The sequence below is a fragment of the Echiichthys vipera genome (assembly GCF_963691815.1).
Source record: "Echiichthys vipera genome assembly, chromosome: 23".
In the NCBI taxonomy this organism is placed as follows: domain Eukaryota; kingdom Metazoa; phylum Chordata; class Actinopteri; order Perciformes; family Trachinidae; genus Echiichthys; species Echiichthys vipera.
This window is the reverse complement of record NC_139848.1, coordinates 7424245-7445529: the sequence shown is the minus strand read 5'-3', so window position 1 is coordinate 7445529 and position 21285 is coordinate 7424245. Positions and strand designations below refer to the sequence as shown.

Genomic DNA, 21285 nt, shown 5'->3' with positions numbered 1-21285 from the left:
CATAAGATGCCACTCACTCTATTCCAAAATATGTCTTCCCCTGCCATTTGTGTCGGATAGGCGATGCAGCCAAATGATTGACGCGTTACTCGTTTTTTATTGAGAGCTCTTTGCTTGTTGGCGGGTGACTCGGGGGCAAGTTTGACATGGTTTGATAAAATCCAGGAGATGGTTCTGCACCAGGGAAATGATGCTTAATGGGGAGACACGGGTGGAGGGAGGGAAGTTAGGGTGTTCGCCACATATCAATCACAGTGACTGTCAGATGACTGCTGTACAAGTGTAAAAGTATCGTAAGCAGATAGATAGATTCATTTTGCCTTCAGTCAACCCCTGATTTATTAATGATGTAGTAAAAGTAATATGTGTGGAAGCGAGGTCACCATTCATGACTTGACCCGCTCTCCGCCCCCTTAAGAGCCCTCCACCATCTCCTCCCCTGACCGGAGGTTAAAAGGACCATTTAGGGTCCATTCACATCAAAGACCCCCTCATACACTTAATGGTGCTATTGTCGTTCCCTCTTCAAAAAGAAACAGAGGTGAGAGGCGGAGAAGGAAAGGGAAAGGGAGATAATGTCCTATTGTTTTACATAACCGCCCCTTTCACTATCTCCTTCACACGCACGCTGCAAAATAAAATAAGAAAGTTAATATAGTCTAGTACTGACTCTTCCAAACATAGTTTTTAAAGCAGTTAAAATACTCAGCTAATGAAACATCCCCTTTCCCCACTTTTTTAAAGAACTTTTCTTCACATTATCTGTTTCAGAGACAGCCGCTGGGTTAGCGGCTACTGAACCACATCGGATTCTCAAGCCGGCTTGTCGCTGTAAAACCACACACTGTTCACTTACAGATGGTGCACACACACACACAGACACACACACACACGAAAAGACACACAGACGCCAAACCAACAGCGATGCTTCCACAACATTAATCTCAAAAGAATCCAAAGTGAACACTGACACATATCAGACTCCTCTCCTGGGATTTGACATGTATATTTAGCAGCTTTTCACTAATGAGAGCAATCAGACAGGAAGTGTTTCAGAAAAGCGGATATTTTACGGCTCTTTTATTTCGAAAAACTACTCGAATGAAACACCTGTTTTGAACCTTTTAACAACTCTCTTCAGTTGTCTTGAGCGGAGCGGCATGACAGCCAAACGATCAGAAATGAATGAGGCAAAGCTTTTGTCAGAGTGGTTCATTCATAGAACGCTGAATAAGGTGATGAGTGATATAAATACACCTTTCAGCAGAGTAGTGGTGGTAGTAAGTGATGGGAATAAAGGCACATAAAACATTCAACCTTGACTAAAAGAAAATCAAACTTCTAAATGTTTCCTACCAGAAATCTCGTCTTCTTTCGATAAGTCTGCTTTAAAGCTCGGCAAACTGAATACTAGGTCAGCCAATCAGTGCACGCTGCCCGAGGAGACTCAATAATGCACAAATTAATTGATAATTCATTAAGAAATAAATACTATTATTTCACTAGACTTTTGACCTAAGGGTAGAGTCCCATTATGTCAGTTTTGCACCACAGGAGCTTTATTTGAATGTCTCTGTGATCCGAATTAGCCCAGCTCAAAGTTCATTAAGCGCTCCTGCCGTACATGAGTGTATAATGAGCCCAAGTGTCATCCAGCACAGACCCTTAAAGAGCATCACTTTCTAAAGGATTGTACTGGTTCAAGCTTCATGTACGGAGCGTTAAACATATTTTTTACTCATGACTCATGTCCTAAAGTTAGCAACGGCTGCTTTCTAAGTGACAAGCTTAACCTCCAGACTTAAAGTGAAATGACAGCGTAAAACCATCCCAGTGTCTTTTTTTGCAAATACACTCATCAAATAAGCCATCGAGACCATTTTTTCCATTTAACAACTATTAACGGAGAAATCCGGTAGAGTCGCTAACAGCCGGACGTGGCTAACACTGATTAGCTCGGGGCAGTACGGTGAAGGCATTCAATCGTCTTTTTTAACCACTAATGCTGCTCAAAATACCACCAAACCTCTGCAGCAGCATGAGAAGAGTCCTTACACACAAAACAAAGCAGCAATGGGCTCCTTCCTTCCTTTTGGATTGACTTTGGTAATTAACTTGAATGGACTTTACTATGAGAGGAGCTGGTACAGGGGCCAGTCTGTTAGTCTTTAAAACACTCTTTTAATAAACTCTGGGTTCACTAACTACGTTGTTGCTGCTTTGTTTTCTGTGTAGGGACACTTCTCATGCTGCTGCAGAGGTTTACTGTTATTTTCATCTCCGTTAATAGTTGTTACACTAAAACAATTGTCTCGATGGCTTATTTGATGAGTGTATCTGCCAAAAAAGACCCTGCCGGGGTGAAAATATGACATCAAGAAGTACTTAAATGTGCTGTCATGCAGAGGAGGGAACAAATTAAGTGAGTTCAAACAGCATTAGTCCATGGAGAAAAAAAAACAAGATCAATATTTCAGGTTAGACTTGCCCTCAGTCAGGTTTTGTGTCTAAAATATTTAAAACAGGGAAACAGAGATACGAAAACTCCATTAAACCTCGAAATGTGGAATCAGTTTACAGATACATAACTGAACAATTCAATAAAGGAATATCAAATGTGTTAAAAATGTCACCTTTTTTTATTATCTTAGCCAAACAGCATGATTAGGTCATAAGATACGTCATCAGATAAGGTACATAATAGAATAAAACAAGTACATGAATACAATATAAATAAAGTAAAATAGTTATTTAAATATATTTGTCAAAAATAGATCAATCATATTTATGTGTTAGAAATGAAAATACACAAAAGGGAAAATAAAAACAAAATAAATCAAATGAATCCAAATAATAATGATTAAAGTTAATAAACAAGCCACTGATACTGATCAGTGAGATATCCCTGATAAATATAACAATAAATAAACATCGCACATTATTCTCCTGTCATCCTTACATTAGATGAGATTTACACACATTTTAAAGAGCGAACGACGAGTCAGAAAGTTGAGCTCTCTTCATTTCTTTTATAATTAAAGGCTGAAGTATTAAGGCAGACAAGGATTCTGCTAATCTGGTTTCAAAAGAACTTCACTCAAAACAAAGCTTTGCTCTAACAAAGCCCCACTTTAGCAACACAAGGCTGTTCTTTTGACGCCCAATGCAAGCAAAAGGAAAAAGCTTTACCATGTAAAACATAAGATTTCCATGTCTTTTTTTATAATAAAGCACCGTATATCATGTGAAAGTATCAAAACCACCAATCCACGGAGAAATACGCACAGCCCGTATACAGAGACTGTCTTTAAACGAGCTGTGATGTCACAACTGTACTATATATAAACAACAAACATGAGTCAAGTCTGGTTTGGCGGTGACGGCAGTTGTTTCATTCATCATCCTGGTGGTAAACCATTGACAGTTTGGCCTCACTGTAATTAATTCGGTGCAAAAACCATAACAATGTAGCCACAGTGAGCACACAGTTGCCTCGCTGAGTGTGCAGCACCAGGGCAGGTTTTTGTGCGGACCGATCCCGTCTCTTGTGTCACATTTATTAACATGTTGCAGACTCGGTGTAAGGGCATCAATCATGGAGTGGGTGTCAGCTGTTAATTGTAAAGTCCTGTCATTTTACTGAGATACATTTTTAAGCCCCAACAGGCCTTAACTCGTCAAGTCCCCGAGGACAATGAACAGTGCAGGTGGGGTGCAGACACAGGTGTATGTAATTGAGCGGCTAATTACACGGACTGCCAATCAAAAACGTTAAAATTCTGACTCGCGCTCTTCGGCTTGGATTTGCAGCACAGTTCGGAGGCTCTGGACCCAGATGCATGTGACCAGACGTTGTCTACAACCACGACAGCGACGGTAAGAAGTTTAATTACTCTGACTGGCAGAGTGGCAAATGTTCTGTTTGTTGCTGTGACTCCATTCAGCCCACTGTTTGCTAATTAGTGGCAAATTCAATCTAAATGCAGAGTCTCTTTTTGCACTTGGCTGTTGATAGCATAGGGGGGCATGCTGCAGTGCTAACAGAGCCTCGCTAATGACCACAAATCTGAAATTATCAGTGCTTTGCTGCCATTTTGTTGCGTGAGTGAGCAATGGAGGTAAACTAGGTGACACTGTCCTCCTAAACGAGCTTGCTGCTCATTTCTGTCATATACAGTCAAACATTCATTCATTCATTCGTTCATCTTCAACCGCTTATCCCGGGGTCGGGGTTGCGGGGGTGCTGGAGCCAATCCCAGCTGACATCGGGCTTGAGGCGGGGTACACCCTGGACAGGACGCCAGTCTATCACAGGGCACATAGAGACGAACAGAGACAGACAACCATTCACACCTACGGGCAATTTAGAGTCATCAATTAACCTAACACGTGCACGTCTTTGGAATGTGGGAGGAAACTGGAGAGCCCGGAGAAAACCCACGCAGACACAGGGAGAACATGCAAACCCCACACAGAAAGGCCCAGGCCGGGATGCAAACCTGGAACCTTCTCGCTGTGAGGCGACAGTGCTAATCACTACACCGTGTAGCCACAGTCAGACATATTTTATCTTATACATTTCCTCTACATTTAACTTATCTGATTTAAGTTTGACCTGTATTCTTACATCTACCTCATATATATTTGACTAAGAGTTTATTGCTTACTGTATACTTTCTGTATTTATCTAGCTAAGAGTTTATTGGTTATCCTACACTGTATTTTTTATACCTCCCTTGTGTCTTTTGTAAACTGCTGGAAATTAAATTTCCTTGCGGGAGTTCATCCCAAAGGATCAATAAAGAGAAGTCTGAGTCTAAGTCTAAACTCAGAACTATCCCTTCTCTTGATTTTGAGCAGCAGCTTCCTGTTTTCTCTTTCTCCCGCTCCTGACCTGAGATCCTGAGACGCTCGGGCTGGAGCACCGGCACTGACCTGTTCCCCTTCCCCTGATAAACCCGTTTGTTGTGTTTGCCCCGTCACCCATGCATCATCATCCATCTTTACTTTGGTCGTGCTCGGCTTCACCTGGGGTCAGCGCGTGTTTGATAACACTTGGCAATCTCCTTCTTATCGCTATCTAAATTACAACCAGCATGGGCCACCTTTAGATAGCTGCATACCAAACATACCCGCGTCACCCTCCTCTCCACCGGGGCTCAGCCGAGCTTGATAAACACTGACAGTTGAGGCGAGGTATTTCCGTGACTGACGGTTATTGACTCGGCGATATGGTGATTTGTTTCTGCGCTGCGGCACAATTGATTAGCCATAAGGAAACTCAGGAGACGTTATTGGATTACCGTTCAGAAAAGATTGAGTGTCAGTCTCCATCGGATTCCATATCTCATCCATCTCTTTTTCTCTCTTCAGAATATATTAGTCATTTTCAATAATAGCAGGCTGATACTGAGGCATCTCCTGTCCTCCATTTGATATTCTACATCCATGGCTAAATAATGATGGATCCTTGAGCTTGTGTTGTTCACCTGTCGGCCTGTTCCTTCTTTCTGTCTGCTGGCTGGTTTCAGTCTCATCCCGTATGCACTAAAAATTGAGGGGGCGCTACTGATTCTAGGTCAGTTACTACTCAGCTGGTGAAAATGGTTGTTTTGTCGTCTCTAAGGTCGCACTCACACTGTCCATCCGTACCGCGCCCAAACAGGTTTCACGGGTAAAGTCTAGTTCCTTTGACAAGTGAGAGTGCAACCGTACCGCGCCTAGCTGCAGCACGCTTGTGTGCCACAGACCATTTGGGAGAGGTGGGCTTTTGTAAAGCATGTATGCACATGTACGAGGATGAGCGTGCGCACGTGTACGAGCACGAGGCCTACGGCGGTTCTGACGTACCCTAAAGCACGGGGCACGGTACAGACGGACAGTGTGAGTGCGCCCTTAAGAAAATAAGTCCTGATGTCATGAGGGTTCCACGGCCTGGACAATACCATTTTAACAGAAAGCCTGTGATACAAAGTGGGAAATGTCATTTGCTACTGAGTTGAGCTCCAGTGTTTTTAGACCATAAACCCAGATATGGACACATGTTGCATCTTGGAAGTCCCCTAACTCTATGGAAGAGAGTACCACCTCACTAATGTGCCAGAAGTCAGTGTTTACTTATTGCATTGACATGAAACACTTTTAAATACAAATATAGATGTGGGGACATCCCTTGGGCAGTGATCACACTGAAGTTTGTCCATGTCCACAGTTGTTATTGTGCATTTTATCTGGCTTTGTTGAGTCATTTCTTTAGTAGCACCCTGTATTTACCTGATTAGTGATTACATTCTCAGTGAAAACGTGAAAAATCATACTGGTAAAATAACTTCATAACTATATAATGAAACAACACTACATTCATAATATCGCCAACCCTTTTTAATCAGACACTGTGTGTTCCATGGTAATATTCAGCTTTTTTATTCATTATTGGTCTTTTGTAGAGCATCGTTCTGACATTTTTGGGGGGAAATCATCATTCTGTTCAACAGGTCTCACACTAAACTTCATAAAAAATCTAATTACCATTTTTGTTAAAACCATCACAAGCAGGTCACATGCCAAGATTGATTAATCTGCTGCTAAGCTTCCTGGAAGAGAGCCTTGTGAAAAGGTCTGGTACTGAAATCTGCAGTGCATCCTGGGTATGTTTTTTTCAACACACTGTGATATATCACAGCTTAAAATGTGCTCTACCAAAGACCCTAAAGTTTCCAAAAATACTACTGAGACGGAACAAGCTGAGACACAACATAATTGTCCCTGACAGTGTGGAACGAGATGGTTCTCCAACCTCGAAGCTGCTTTAGGAAAAAAGCGTAAACTGTCGGGTTAAATGGCACTTTTCACATGTGCGTCTACAAATGCCAGTGTGACTCTGTGTCTCTCTTTTGGCCCCATTTCTTCTCCATCTCATCTCAAGGAGATAAAAGGTACGGTCCATATCGCATCCGCTGGTGCATATCAAGGTCAATCAGTGGCAAAGGGATGCACAATGAAGCAAATGTCATTTAAACGGTGTGTGTGTGTGTGTGTGTGTGTGTGTGTGTGTGTGTGTGTGTGTGTGTGTGTGTGTGTGTGTGTGTGTGTGTGTGTGTGTGTGTGTGTGTGTGTGTGTGTGTGTGTGTGTGTGTGTGTGTGTGTGTGTGTGTGTGTGTGTGTGTGTGTGTGTGTGTGTGTGAGGTGACACGGGGCGCTCACTTACATGACTGACACAGATGTTACCTTTGTGGTCAGAAGGCTGTAAGTCAATTAGGTTTTGCTAATGGGGCCGAGTGCTTAGCTGTCTCCAACACACACACACACACACACACACACACACACGATATTGATAAGATTACCATGGAAATGTGAATGCACCAGGGTTAAACCACATTATAGGAGCCGCCTTTCTCAAAGATTCTTGCCTTTTTTTCTTTTTTTATTGTCAGCCATCTTCTGCTAAGTGCCCTCCACTGCTGCTCTCTCTCCCTCTTTCTGTTTATGCTGCTTTCCCTCTTCTCGTGTGCCCCTCGTTCCCTCTTTCTGCATCCTCCTCCTCTCGCAGCAGATGCACTGCAAATCTCCGCTTTACATCTCAAACTTACTCAACCCATCTGTCTCCCCACTTCTGTTGTTCTCTCTCTGTTTAATTGAATGGATCAGTGGCGTGATTCTTCTTCAGAAACACATAAAAACGTCTAATGCCTCACTCTGTTTCATAACTTTTGACGGATGTCATGAAGCAATAAATCGGCCCTCCCTAAAGCCAGTTATATCTTATTCCTCTGTGCCGGAGCTCAGCTGTTGTCCTAAAAACTAGCAAAAACACATCAGTAAGTTGCACGGTTGCCCTGGTGACATAGAATAGAATAGAATAGAATGACTTTAATGATCCCAGACTGAGAAATGATTTTGTAACAGCAGTACTGGGTCAGCAAATAAAAACGTTGCACATAACATAAGTTGAATAGTGTATATATACAGTGCACAGTGTGCTATAAACAATAAACAATAATAATGTTCCTTTATTCAAATGAACACAAACACAGATTTCAAGTCAGTCCCACATACACCACCCTGCAGCTCTAAATACTCTCTAGTTAATACAAATGTGTGTTAATCCGCCGCTGAAAATAGTCCCCAACGAATGCCCTATTAGTCCTGAGTAAAAAAGATGAGATGAATAAGGCTTTTAAAAGATAAAACATGGATCCTACAGGTCGCTAAAATCCTTAGTTTGTCAATTAAGGGGGGACGGTTCAAGGCCTTTTTAAAACAGACATGGACAGGGGTCATTAAAAGTGTTTGTATTTATGAAAGTTGAGTTATTAACTCTGATCTGTTTCTCACATTATGTGTCGTTGGTCCCTTAAATGTAAAGGAATTGGGTCGGAAAAGTCCCTAAAAAGTCTTTGAATTGGATCTTTCAGCTAGAAGTAAGAATTTGTGACCCGTTTTTAAAGATTTCTCCTTCAGTGTGCACCTTTGGGTTTGGGACTGAGTGCCACAGACAGTAGGGGAATTAAAAAGCACTGATACAGACTAATGCTTTCTTGGTATTGACTTATTTGTAAGTGGACAATAAGGAAAATCTGGAACACAACATGCGTAACATTTCTACATTTAGTCTGTGCAGAGTATAAATAGATATGTTTATATAAAGATTACCCGTCGATGATGTAACATTACAGTGTGACGTTAGACACAGTTACAACATGCATACATAATGTTAAGCGCCTGACTTCATACGATAAAGACATGATTCTTCTTCTTCTTCTGGTAGCAGCAGACTAAACTGTAGCTCCTAGGCGTGCAACACTTTTATCTCCCCCTAACAAAAAACTCTCTCTCTCTCTTTCTCTCTCTCTCTTTCTGTCTCTCTCTCTGTCTCTCACACACACTCTCTCTCTTTCTGTCTCTCATTAGCATGCACTTGTCCTCCAGTGTTTTCTCTCCCCGGTTTGTCAAGCGCTGATCTTTCCTTCAGAGGCCAAGCGATAAAGGCCCTGCAGAGTAAACAAGCCATGGAGAATGGCCTCTTGTCTTTTTATTATTGCCTCCTAATGCAGCACTCATTCCTGCCGTGATGGATAGGGGTTGGAACCCACAAACGCCACGTGCAAAGGGGGGGAGCACTGATGTATACACACACACATCGCAAAGAGAGACACACTCCAATGCATATGCACAAATCCACACTGAAGTGGATTTTTCATGTCGAGCAGCAGAGATAAAGATTAGCCGCAACATCTGCAGTGAAGTTTTTATGCAATAGAATTTCCTTTGTTCACTGGAAACTGCTCAACATGTCCGGTATTGTAATGCTGTCTGGAATATATGTGTAGTAACCCCCCCCCCAGACTACAATAAAAGGAGGGGTTGGGGGGGTTTTGGAGGGAAAGGGGTTGTGAAGGTCACTTTGATGTGCCTGTAAAGACACACAGCAGGCCAGTGGAACCAGATGAAAGAGACGGAGCAGAAGTAAAATAGATCCTGGTGGAAGAGCAGAGGAAGAATCTCCTCCGCATCATACAGAGGACGGATAATGATGCTGTATCATAAACAAGAGGTGGCCGGGGAATAGAGCAGGCAGCTTGCAATTAAAGAGAGCAAACAACATTTTATTTTTTGAACAGAGCTGACAACAGCTATGGGGTGTGCTGCGTGAAAGAAGTACATCTGAATCAGGAACAGCAACTTATCAAGCAACAGGGCACATGCTGATCATCCACTGTGACTTATTTACTGGATGATTAACACATACAACTGCACTCCAGGATGCTCTAGTATGCCACTAAAATAAGATGTGTTAATGTTAATCGTTTTTAATGTATACATGATCTAACATCACTTTGTTAGTATTTACACCATGTTCCTGGAGATTGCCTGCAGTCTGGTTGCCTCTCCTTGGCTCGATGCAGTTGCCTGCCCCCATTAGGCTCAGTTGTGTACTGCAAATGAATCATCCTGCACTGAAACCAGCTAGGTGGAAGTCACCGGGTATCACACCAGGCTGCAGTCGGTGTTTTGTCATCTCTATCGTTGACAAACTGATCTGAGCAACCACGAAATGTCAGATTACGTACGTTGGAGCTCACAACGACGCTCACGGACACGAACCTGCAGAGTAAGATCGTGGAATCAAAACGCTGCCTCTCTGCACGTCTCAGCTGTGGTTTTTCCCTCTCTGTCTGCGGCGTGCGTGCCGTTTCTGACTTCAGCTGAAAGTGTTTTGATGATTGAGCTGTTTTTGGTTTTGAAGGTAGCACATACAGAAGCACACAGAGGGAGGAGGAGGAGGAGTACTGAGACGGTAGCCAGACGCCAGATGTTTCCATACAATCCAACCAACACAGCCAGCACAGCAGAACATGATGAGTGTACGCAGTGCAGTGGGTTAAAGTGTGGGTGTGTGTGTGTGTAATTATTACCCTGGCTAGGGCATGCCCATAGCCTGGGTGGCCCATCAGGAATTTGACGGTGGCAGTAAGTCTAGAAATAGCCCAAGATGTGAGGGATGTGTGCGCCCTAGTGAAAAGATGGAGATCCTTTCTCACTGGAGAAATTCTTGTTGGAGTATTTGGAAATATCACAGGGGCAGCCGAGGGTGTGTGCATGCGTACCGTAGATGTGCTTATAAGATAAAGATCAGAGGAAACTTCAATGATCCCGAGGGGAAATCGGGTCACTGCAGCAGCAAAGTGTGAAGATAAAAAAAACAACCAACGGAAGTGTTTGGAGATTAAACATCATTTTAATACAGGGCTCCTAGAGGCTTTCAGAGTTCTTACCTGTGCATTGGTGTGTGTGTCTGCATGTGTGTATGTCCTTAATATCCTTAAAACGCTCTGATATACACACACACACACACGCACACACACACACATGCTCGAGATGCTGATAGGGTCAAGTTGAGGCTATCTCTGGCTTATCTCCTCCCCCGTTAGATCTAAAGCCATGTCTGTTGGTGATGAAGAGAAGAACTGGGATCACTCAGCCTCTCACAAAGACTACTAGACTTTCACACAGTTTCCTCATTGAGACTACAGCCGGCTGACTGGCGAAACACACACAGATGGGGGAGAATGGGGGAATCAGAGGTGTTGAGAGAGCGAAAGAGGTAGAGGGGTGCGTGTTTGTGTGTGTGACAGAGAGAGAGAGAGAAAGAGGAGAAAGAGAGGGAGAGTTATCAGTCATGCTGTCAGTCTGCGGGGCAGGTTGTGATAAGAGAGGCAGTTTGGCTGTGCTTGGTATCTATCTCCCCCTCTCTGTCTCTCACACACACAGAGAAGACGGGGGAGAAAGACCCTGTTGTGTTCCCCTCCACCACCCATGAGCGAACACAGCGCAGGTGTGCTGAGGTGAGGAGTCGGACTGTATGGCAGCCATTTGTCGACTGTATTTCAGGGCAGGGGGACGACAGAGGGAATACAGATGATAAGACCTGCGCTAATATACATTCAGAAAAGAGGTTCACATATTGCAGCTGCACGTCGAGTGTTTGATTTCACTGCGGTGGTACTTAAACAGCCTCTGACACTGAGACATGCATGGCCTTTTTAAGCTGGGGCTCATACGATAGCATGGAATGTGAAAGGGGTTTCATTTACTCGTCCCAGGTCAAAAGCAGTATACTGAAGTGTGTTAGAAATATCATTTAAGAACACAAGCAGGTATTGTTTTGTGCTTAACTTAAAGTATATTAAACATATGCCTCTAAAAAGTACTCCGAAATAGATGTCATAAGGTTCAACTTAAGGGTATGAATCCTTCAATACATAAAAAGTATTCTGAGTTGCAAATACTCTTACTGGCAATTTGTAGTGTGCTTGTAAATATGCTTTTTGTAAGTCATTTTTAATAGACTATTTGTATGTTTTCATAATGTATATTTTATTTCACAGCATTATAAGTTTATTTAAATATACTCAGAAAAAGTGTGCTTTCATATAAACTTATTTAATCTGTATTTCAATATACTTCATTTTTCTTAATTTTGCTTTTTACAAGTGTTTTTACTCAGAAGAAGTGTCCTTTAATATAGGTTTTGTTTTAACCTTCATATCAGCGCACTTTTAAAAAGTATACAACATTTCAAAAGGTTATAGTGGTCGGTTGTTTTTGAATCCCTAATACACCGTTGCTATGTGCACTTCAGGTGTACTCAAGCACACTTAAGTATTACTGAAGGTGACCAAAAAAAACACAAAGTACAGTTACATTAAAAGTGTCTTTAGTACATTCTTTAACAATTTTAATTTAAGTCTGATATGTTTTACAAGGTAAAGGACACAAGGATAAATGTCTCTATATCGGAGCTTATTTTGCATAAATAGAAGAAGAGCGGGGTGGTTTGTATGAGGAGTGAGAACTCATCATTCATTAATGGAAGATCGAAGAAAAGAAAGATGTCAGAGTATCATTCAATTGAATATAGGAAGGCTACAGGATATATATACGGTATATTCCCCTGTGGGATCAATACAAACATATTCCACCCACAACATTCCCTCTCTATCTCCCTCTTTCTCGGGTTCTCTTGTGGACTGTTGCCCTCCATTAGCCATGCGTTGACCCAATATTTTGGGGGGTTGAAAGCTGACGGTGGGGGCAGAGATGTTGACAAATGGGAGAGAGGAGTATCAAATGACCCCTGGGGACTGGGGACTGGGGGTGGGGGGGCAGACCAGAGCAAGAAGTGACCCAGTGCTTGCTTGAAGGTTTTACAGTGGCTGTGTTTTCTCTCTCTCTCTCTTTATCTCTGTGAGAGGGTCGTCACGGGAGTTAAGCAAAGATCATCCACCGCTTTCTCCTCAATAAGCAGACGCATGTGGCACAATCGCACAAGCGAAAACAACTCCACGATACAGCACGTGGCAAACTGGTTTACGCCGGTGCCAGACCCCCCGCCCAAAGGCTCAGATTAGCCAATCATAGTGACATCTGACAGCAGCCGAAGGTAGGTTTAAGAAATGACTGACGGGCTATAAGAAAGCTGCAAGTTGATGGCATCTAGTCAACCTGGGGGGGGGGGGGGGGGGGTGCAAAGCAGCAGGGAATGACGACTGAAGTGACAGACAGACAGTCAGGCGGTGACACCCAGACCTGTCATACCACCTTCTGTCAAGGGCGTCGGGGTCTTTTGTTGACAGTCCCAACACTCTTAATGCTGAGCTCCCTTCCAAAGAGTGTGCACCTTTAGCGATTAAGGGGTAGAAGTTCATGTGAGGAGGTGTACAGTATGTTACATGACCTCCTGACCTGTAGGAATGCACCTGGCTGTTCCAAATACAGATGCCAGCGAGGCTACATACTGTACCTCATTAAACAGCCAGGCCTCAGCCACTCCATTACATTACACGGTAATACAAGCCATAGGCAGGGCAAATGGGCTGGACGCTGGAGAGGCCTTTCTCAGCAGATTATTTTGGGCTCACTACTGTGTCATTATACGGCCTTGCACTCTGTATTTAGGCCTGTTGATTGCAGGGCAGACATTGGGCAGGGCCGAGGTGGGCTCTCCCTCCATTGAGTTGAGGGCTTTGACATTGGCCGGGTCGTTTGATGTGTTATGTGTGGTGAAAGGCGGCCTTGTGCTTGTTTGCTGCACAGCCACCCCTTCCCCAGACACACACTCCTCTTTCTGGGGTTTTTCTATTTCTCATCAATTCTCTCTGAAAACAGCCTCGGGAGAAGTTCTGCACCCAGTTTACCATTACAATATGTCTTATCTGGGTCTTATCTGTGGAGGACTTCATATCTGTGGTATCTGTCTGTGGGTGTGTGTGTGTGTGTGTGTGTGTGTGTGTGTGTGTGTGTGTGTGTGTGTGTCTGTGGGGGGGGGAGAGAGATGCAGAGGGAGAGAGAGAGAGAGAGAGAGAGAGAGAGAGAGATGCAGAGAGAGAGAGAGAGAGAGAGAGTGACAGAGAGAGAGAGAGAGAGAGAGAGAGAGAGAGAGAGATAGAAAATGAGAGAGAGAGAGTGACAGAGAGAGAGAGAGAGAGAGAGAGAGAGAGAGAGAGAGAGAGAGAGAGAGAGAGAGAAAATGAGAGAGAGAGAGTGACAGAGAGAGAGAGTCTCTCCCTCCCTATAATCAGCGACCGGCGGGAGGGGGCGGAGCCGAGGCGCCGTGACTGTAAGGCGATAGCTGCTCGGCTCAAAAGCGCCATCACTCTCTCACACACACGCTGCACACACCTCCCAGTCGAGTCCACAGGACACACGCCGGTGTCGGAGCGGAGCGCAGGCTGCACGGAGCCGTTACCAGAAAGAGAAACGCACACACAGCAGAGATAAGCGGTGCCGCAGGTGGCACGACATGAACGGTCTTTTTGGAGGACAAGAGCGCAACACCTTTTCTTTTTTATTATTCTGTGACTTTCAATTTAAAAAGCAGCTTCCAGGGCTCTGAGGGCTGTTACCGTGGACTTTAGCTTGCAACTACCACCAAGCCCCTACAAGGAGAGCCAACCCTCGTGTGCGCAAAATACGCGGAGACGCAGAGGAGGAGGACCGGGGACTGAGAGCCGCTCAGTCGGAACTTGACGCACCCTGGAGCCGCTGTCTGTGGAGCGCAGATATCGCCCGAAGCCTCCCAGCTGCGGAGCGCACGCAGTATCGATCAAGGAGTTTGCTTGTTCACTCTTTTTTTTGGATGAGGTTCAGTGGCACCGCTCTGAATTGGACAGACTTAAAAGGCAAAAAGGCTGCGCAAATAGCAATCTCTGAATTTCTTCAATGACATGTAGTTGGCACAGTTCCCTCCACCAATGGTTTAACAAACGCCGTGGGATTATTCCTGAAGTGGTCTAGTTTTGACTGCTGCTGTCTGTGGTCCTACAGGGGTGCGGATTGTTTTGGGAACAACAGCATATTTTTTGAGCCTCCGAGGGGGAAACATTAGAAACGAGAGAGCTCTCCACGAGTTTCTGCATCACCCAAGATGGATTTTGAGCCGTCGTTGATTGGATTTTTAATGGCAATGTGTCATCTGGCATTGAGAGTCAGAGGAGAAGAGGGTGAGTTTTGGTGACTTCTTTGATTCTGACGCACGCATGGTCTGTCTCCACCAAAACAGCCGAATGGAAAATAATGTTCTAGATCACAGAAGCGTGGATGTAGCCTTAACCTCTCATCTAGTTTAATCTAGCGGGCCTTCACATCTTGTCTTATCTCCTCTTCTCTTTTTGAAATCATTTTTCAAAAGATCCCTGTCATGTGTTTCGTGTTATTGCAGTACACATGGTAAAGCCATTGTGTGATAACCAGCGCCATGTGTCTCTCGGATATTTCTTTCCCGTAAATATGGGAGACATTGAGTAATACTCGGGGTTTATGTAAGTGTAATATAGGCCTAATGTGTGTGTGAGTTCCATCAGAATCATGGGAAACCAAGATGGCTTTTCAAATGAAAGTCAGTGACTAACTCAGCCATGTGCCAAGCCAGCTGTTACACATTCAAAACTGGAGAACTTTGATGCTTTCATCAAATATTTAGAAGAGCTGAAACAGTTATCTGTCCCAGCTCGACTGGGAGCTGGATAGAGCTCCATCAGCTCACTGGACTGTGAATGAGCTGATTATATGCATGAAGCTTTTTGGAAATTCAAACACATTGTTTACCCCGAGCTGCCCCGTGGTTTTCCTTTGATTTAATTATTCATCAAGGGAAATAAACAAACCCGCGTCTGATTAAAATGATATTTCACATCCGGGTGGAAACAGGCTTTTTTTAGGCGTAGGCTGAGCTCTAACCTGCTATTTTATACATTCGCTGGTGTCCACGAAACCGTGCGTAAAAGCTACACTTTCATCGCAGGATTCCACTAATATGACTATAATCCTCACCATTATAATCATTATCTTCATCAGCCACCACGGTCTCCCTCCTTCATTATGTGTTCTCGCGCTCCGTGGGGTTGTCTGTGCGGGGTGAAGGCAGCAGGGGCTGCTGGTAGCTGAGCGCCGGCAGCTCCAGGCGGCGGCGCACCGTCACTCTCCGTGCGCTCTCAGCAATCAAATAACAATAAGAAGGCAGATTGTCGTGCAGGCTGAGCCGCAGAATAGCAGCCCGCAGATGGTAGGCATTCAGAGGCTTGCTTTAAGGCACTTAAGAAGGGTTAATTATTTCCGTAACGCACGGAAACGGCGAGGCTCGAGCATGAAACAGTGCCAAATTCATTCCGAAGCCTCATTAAATGTGGATTTAACACCAGAGAGCATCGTGTTCCTTCTGCTCACCTGATAAATAACACGGAGTCAGCATCAGTTGTTGCTCTCTTATGTCACCAGAAATGTGCAGCAGGGTGTTGTGTATGACGGGACTTAGCATATACAGAAGTGACGCCACCGGTGGGGATGACACATGGCCTTTCGCTCACGCGCCTACTCTAGCCTTCCCGATGCTTTTACGGTGGTTTCACTCCGGCTGTTTTCTGTTACCCTTGGATGCGCGTTCTCCAGGTGTAATTTTTGCGCACAAAGGAAAATGACAATAATGTTGTGTTTGCGGTATTAAATCGTGGTTATTAACACAATTGAATTACTGGAATAGGCCTATTATGATAGAGTGAGTATTCCCAATGAGGTCTATGTTTGGCTGGGGTGCTGTAGTTCTTTCCCCCTGGAGTAGGCGGGCTGAAGAGCTGTTCATGATCCCAGGATGACTGTTGAGTCTTTACACCACCCGCTGGTTTGTCTCAAGCTCTGTTCCCTTCAAATGGCTCTTCCTCTTGTTTAGGCTACTTGTTGTAAATAGGACAGTCACCCCATCCCACCGAATTTCTGTATGTGTGTGTGTTTTACTGGCTGCCTGTGTTCCCCTTGATCAGAGACAGATGTGGGCCTCTTGGCAGCCATCAGGCAAGCAAGGAGCTAGATACTCTCCCCCACTCTCTCTCTCTCACTCTCTCCCTCCCTCTCTCTTTCTCTTCCCCCTGCCAAAACGCTGCACCGCATGTCCCTGCCTCTATGCTCCCCTCAAGAGCCACATTACACACAGATGCCAGAGGAAAAGAGAGACTGAAGGAGAGCAGAACAGAGACAGAACGGGGAGGTTGAGAGAGAGTCAGGGTAGAGAAAAAGAGAGAGAGAGAGAGAGAGAGAAAGAGAGAAGGAGAGAGACAGTGGCTGCAGAGAAGAATGGAAGGCAGATGCAGAGCTACCCAAGGCACAGAAAAGCAAGCGTGGTATCCACCAGGTCTTAATGTGAAGAAACAGAAAGGAACAAGGAAGCCAAGGGGGGTGGATTGTGCATCAAACAGAGTGTGAGAGGGAAAAGGGCAACATCAAAGCGTGCAGGGGTCACAGAGTTAAAATGGCACTGGACTTAGAGGGAACAGACCGCGTTGAGGTTTTATGGAGTGACACTCGTCCGGTGTGACACAGCTAAAGTAAGGTAAAAGCAAAGCCAGAGCGCTACAGGGAGGGTGATGGGGGGGAAAGAAGTTACAAATTCCTGATTTTTGATGATCCAGTCCATCTGGTTTTTTAGCAACTGGCTACGTTTCCAGTAGCAAAAAGGTTTTCCTGAAAATATAATGTTGTGGAAGAGACTGGTGCACGCCCGAGGCAAGTGTGCCAGAAGACATTTTCAAAAGTGCAACAATCTTACATGGTCTGAAAGACAGATGATCCATGAATTACGTTTGGTGCGTGGACATTTCTTCTAGTGCTCTGTCTTTCTCACATGGAGAAGAAAAAGTCCCTTTTTCACATCTCATGACGTATTTGCTGCACTCTTTCCATACGACTTCACTCCACTTGTACTGTAATCGCAATAGTTTGACTCGGTGACATGTGCATCAATTACTCCTTACCACAAGCATTAATATTCAGGCCATTAAGCAGCTCATTTGCATGTTTATTGAGTGGGCGGCTGTGCATCCTCTCCACCTATGGTATCGACTCCTTCCAGAGTTCTACCCGTTTAATCATTTCTTTTCCAAATGTTGCCTCCTGACTGAACGGACTTTCTCATATTTAGTAGTCTTCTCTCCTTACGGTTTCTCTCGTGCCTCCGCCTCCTCCTCTCCTCTTCAATTCTTTGCATTTCTCTGTGTTTTAATCTGCCCCAGTCTCAGAGGTATCAGCTGAGAAAACAAGGTCACCTATTAGCATTCATAGCCAAAGACAAAGCAAGCAGCCCGTTCAATACCAGTCAGGTATGAGAGTCACAGGCTCAGGCAAAGCCCTGGAACAGCCCGCCGCACTCGAGGTGAAATTAAAAACAAGACCCCCATAAATAAAACAGAGCTGGGTCTTTCACTCTGCCGCATTAGCCGCGCAGGGGGGTCTTAACGGGCGCTTAGGGACGGGTTTAGATGGGAGCTGGAGGGGGTTAGTATTGTCAAGAGGCAAAGCGTTTTAAATTTACTGTAATTCACAAGCAGGGTTAAGAGGAAAGGGTACGCGAGGTGGTGAATTTTCAAAAAACGTCTTTTGTAAGAGGTGCAACTTCTCCCAGAAAGGGTTTTTGGAAGCAGTCAGTTCCACTGAAAGGTAACATCCTGTCAGGTGGGGGAGTAAAAGGGTGGCAACAAATCACCAGGACTCTCGCAGCAAAGCTCAATTCTTCACGGCTCCCCTTCGCCGCTGTGGACTCTGTAGAGCCATTTCCACTCATCTTTTGTGAAAAGTGCTTCGGCTGTGCAGGCCTGAGACAAAAGGGTGCACCAAGGGAGAGGGAGACATGATACCGCAGTCAGGTAGTGTTTAGGATTAGGCCCACACCATCAACCCCCCCTCTGCCAACCATCTGTTTACCCGATTGATCCATTGAACCATTGATCACGATGGCCAGCACTGTGCATTTAGCTGATTAGCATGGAGCACTTATCCTGTTAGGGAGGGGGGAGGAGAAGGAGAGAAAGAAGAGGAGACAGAGGAAAAGAGGATTTAGGGATATTATCTGCCTTTGATGTAGCTTTTGTTAGTTCTTAAAAGACAAAAAAATCCCATTTAAACACATTTAATACTGTTTAACAAAAGCTATTGTCTGTGAATGCTGGATTTCTGGGCCGATTGTTTGTAGATAACATAGAACATGCAGAACATGTTAAATCAACACCCACATCACATTTACCAGGTTTTAACAGATGTCACAAAGATATAGGTGACATATAAATATGATGGAGGGGTGAAACTTGTACAACTTAAGCTCACATGCAAGGGCATACCTTTTCAATATATGATTTTATTTGTCGAGGTGATATTTAAGTACTGTAAGGATCAAATGCTCAATCCACAGAGAAATGCACACAGGCTGTATTCACACACTGTGCCTTTAAACGAGCCGTCAGGACTTCTGTACAGTGGAGATGTCACGACTATACTATTTGTAGTTAGAAAGCGCCATTACAGTTATTCGGGGGATGCAATGACGGTGCAAAGACTCCAAGAGAACAGATGCAAAAGACCTGGAAACGCTGACCAATCAGAGCAGACTTAAAGAGACAGGCGCTAAAACAGAGCGACAGGATGAGGAAAATAATGGATTTTTTGAACATTAGACCATGTAAACATGTTCTAGAAGAAACCTAAAATATGTAAGCCTGAACCTAAAAATGAGCATAATATGGGACTTTTAATGTGAATTTGAACACGCACACTCACTGCTCTTAATACCGCTCATGCCACTGCCCCAAACGCAGCGTCATTCTGCTTTAGCATAAAGGTGTTAAAGCACATGGCAATGAAAGTGAACCTCTTCGCCCCTCTTCCTCACCCTCTCCCTCTTCCTGGGTCCAGTCTTGTGTGGAATGGGTGAGATTAAAAGCAGTCAGAGACAACCCCTGCTCTTGACTGAATGGATGAGTGCGGCCCACTCTCCCCTCTCATTCCCTCACTCTGGGCGATAGCACTTTTTAATTAAGGTGGGGGGGTGGCGGCGAGGGAGGGGCGGGAGACACTAGGAATGATGGAGGGATTTATCAGCGCCTCTCCTCACACTCGCAGCTTATCCCAGAGCGTGACGCCATACTTCCACGATAAGGCGGCTAATAGAAATGGGAGCGCGGGCGTGCACGTGCGTACGCACACACAGAACGTGAGCGAAGACATGCAGACATATGCACATTTCCCCCAGATAATGAAGATAAAGGCACTCACAGCGGGTGCACAGACGTCTCTGGGTTTGACTTGATCTGGAGTGACAAGAAAATGCGCGCGCACACACACACACACACACACACATTTAATATTCATTTCATTGACACAATCTACACTGAAAACAAATGATGTGGCTGCATGTAGAGGCACACACACGGTTGCAGTATGTCTGCTGCATCTCAGTTTCATCCACACAATACTCAGAATAATAATAGAAAACACACTTAGAATACACTTGCCCTTACTTACAGTGTTCTCACACACACACACACACACACACACACAAACACACAGACAGACACACACACACACACTCACACACACATACACACACACACACATACATAGTGGTGACATTGTTCTCATGTAATAAGGGTTTGCTCCCTGCACAGTAAAAACATGTGGCACTCTGTGTGTGTGTGTGTGTGTGTGTGTGTGTGTGTGTGTGTGTATGTGTGTGTGTGTGTGTGTGTGTGTGTGTGTGTGTGTGTGTGTGTGTGTGTGTGTGTGTGTGTGTGTGTGTGTGTGTGTGTGTGTGTGTGGAGACAGATTGGCTCCTCTAGTAGAAGAGACAGTGTAATTCATGAAGCTTGCTGGCAGCTCCTGAGTGCTTCCCGTGTGTTACTCATCCAACACCACAAGTTCTGTTCCTCACCAAAACATTCTGCTTAACTCTGAAACACACGCACGCACACACACACACATTTCTGCATATATATTGTACTTACTAATTGCCATGGACATTCAAACAATTAGGGAAAAAAAACCAGACACATCTGTCGTCAGAATCTTCTCACAGCGATTCATTTAGTGCAGAGATATTGCTGCCGCATCCCCATCGCTCTTTATTTTTTCTTAGCAGCAGCAGACAAACACCCACCAACCCACACACTCTCACACACACACACACACACACACACACACACACACACACACACACACACACACACACACACAGTGCTAGTGTGTGTGTGTGTGAGCTGACTGACAGAGGTTTCCCAGTGGGGTCAGTGTCTACAGGGAGCCACTGGATAGCAGGCATGTCTTAATGAGGCTCGTCAGGCTCTCTGTGCAGCACACACACACACACACACACACACACACACACACACACACACACACACACACACACACACACACACACACACACACACACACACACACACTTCGCTCCATCTCTTCTCTCACTCACTG

General features: G+C 44.6%; 1 protein-coding gene across 3 annotated transcripts in view; it reads left to right on the top strand.

Annotated features, from left to right (window-relative positions):
- Window positions 1–14246: 14246 nt before the first annotated feature.
- Window positions 14247–21285, top strand: part of nrp2a (neuropilin 2a) — a 58487-nt gene continuing 51448 nt past the window's right edge. For all 3 annotated transcript variants that reach the window (XM_083937612.1, XM_083937611.1, XM_083937613.1), the window contains exon 1: window positions 14247–15002. In XM_083937612.1, coding sequence (XP_083793738.1) covers window positions 14927–15002 — 76 coding nt within the window. In that variant the 5' untranslated portion in view covers window positions 14247–14926. The remainder of the gene's footprint in view (window positions 15003–21285) is intronic.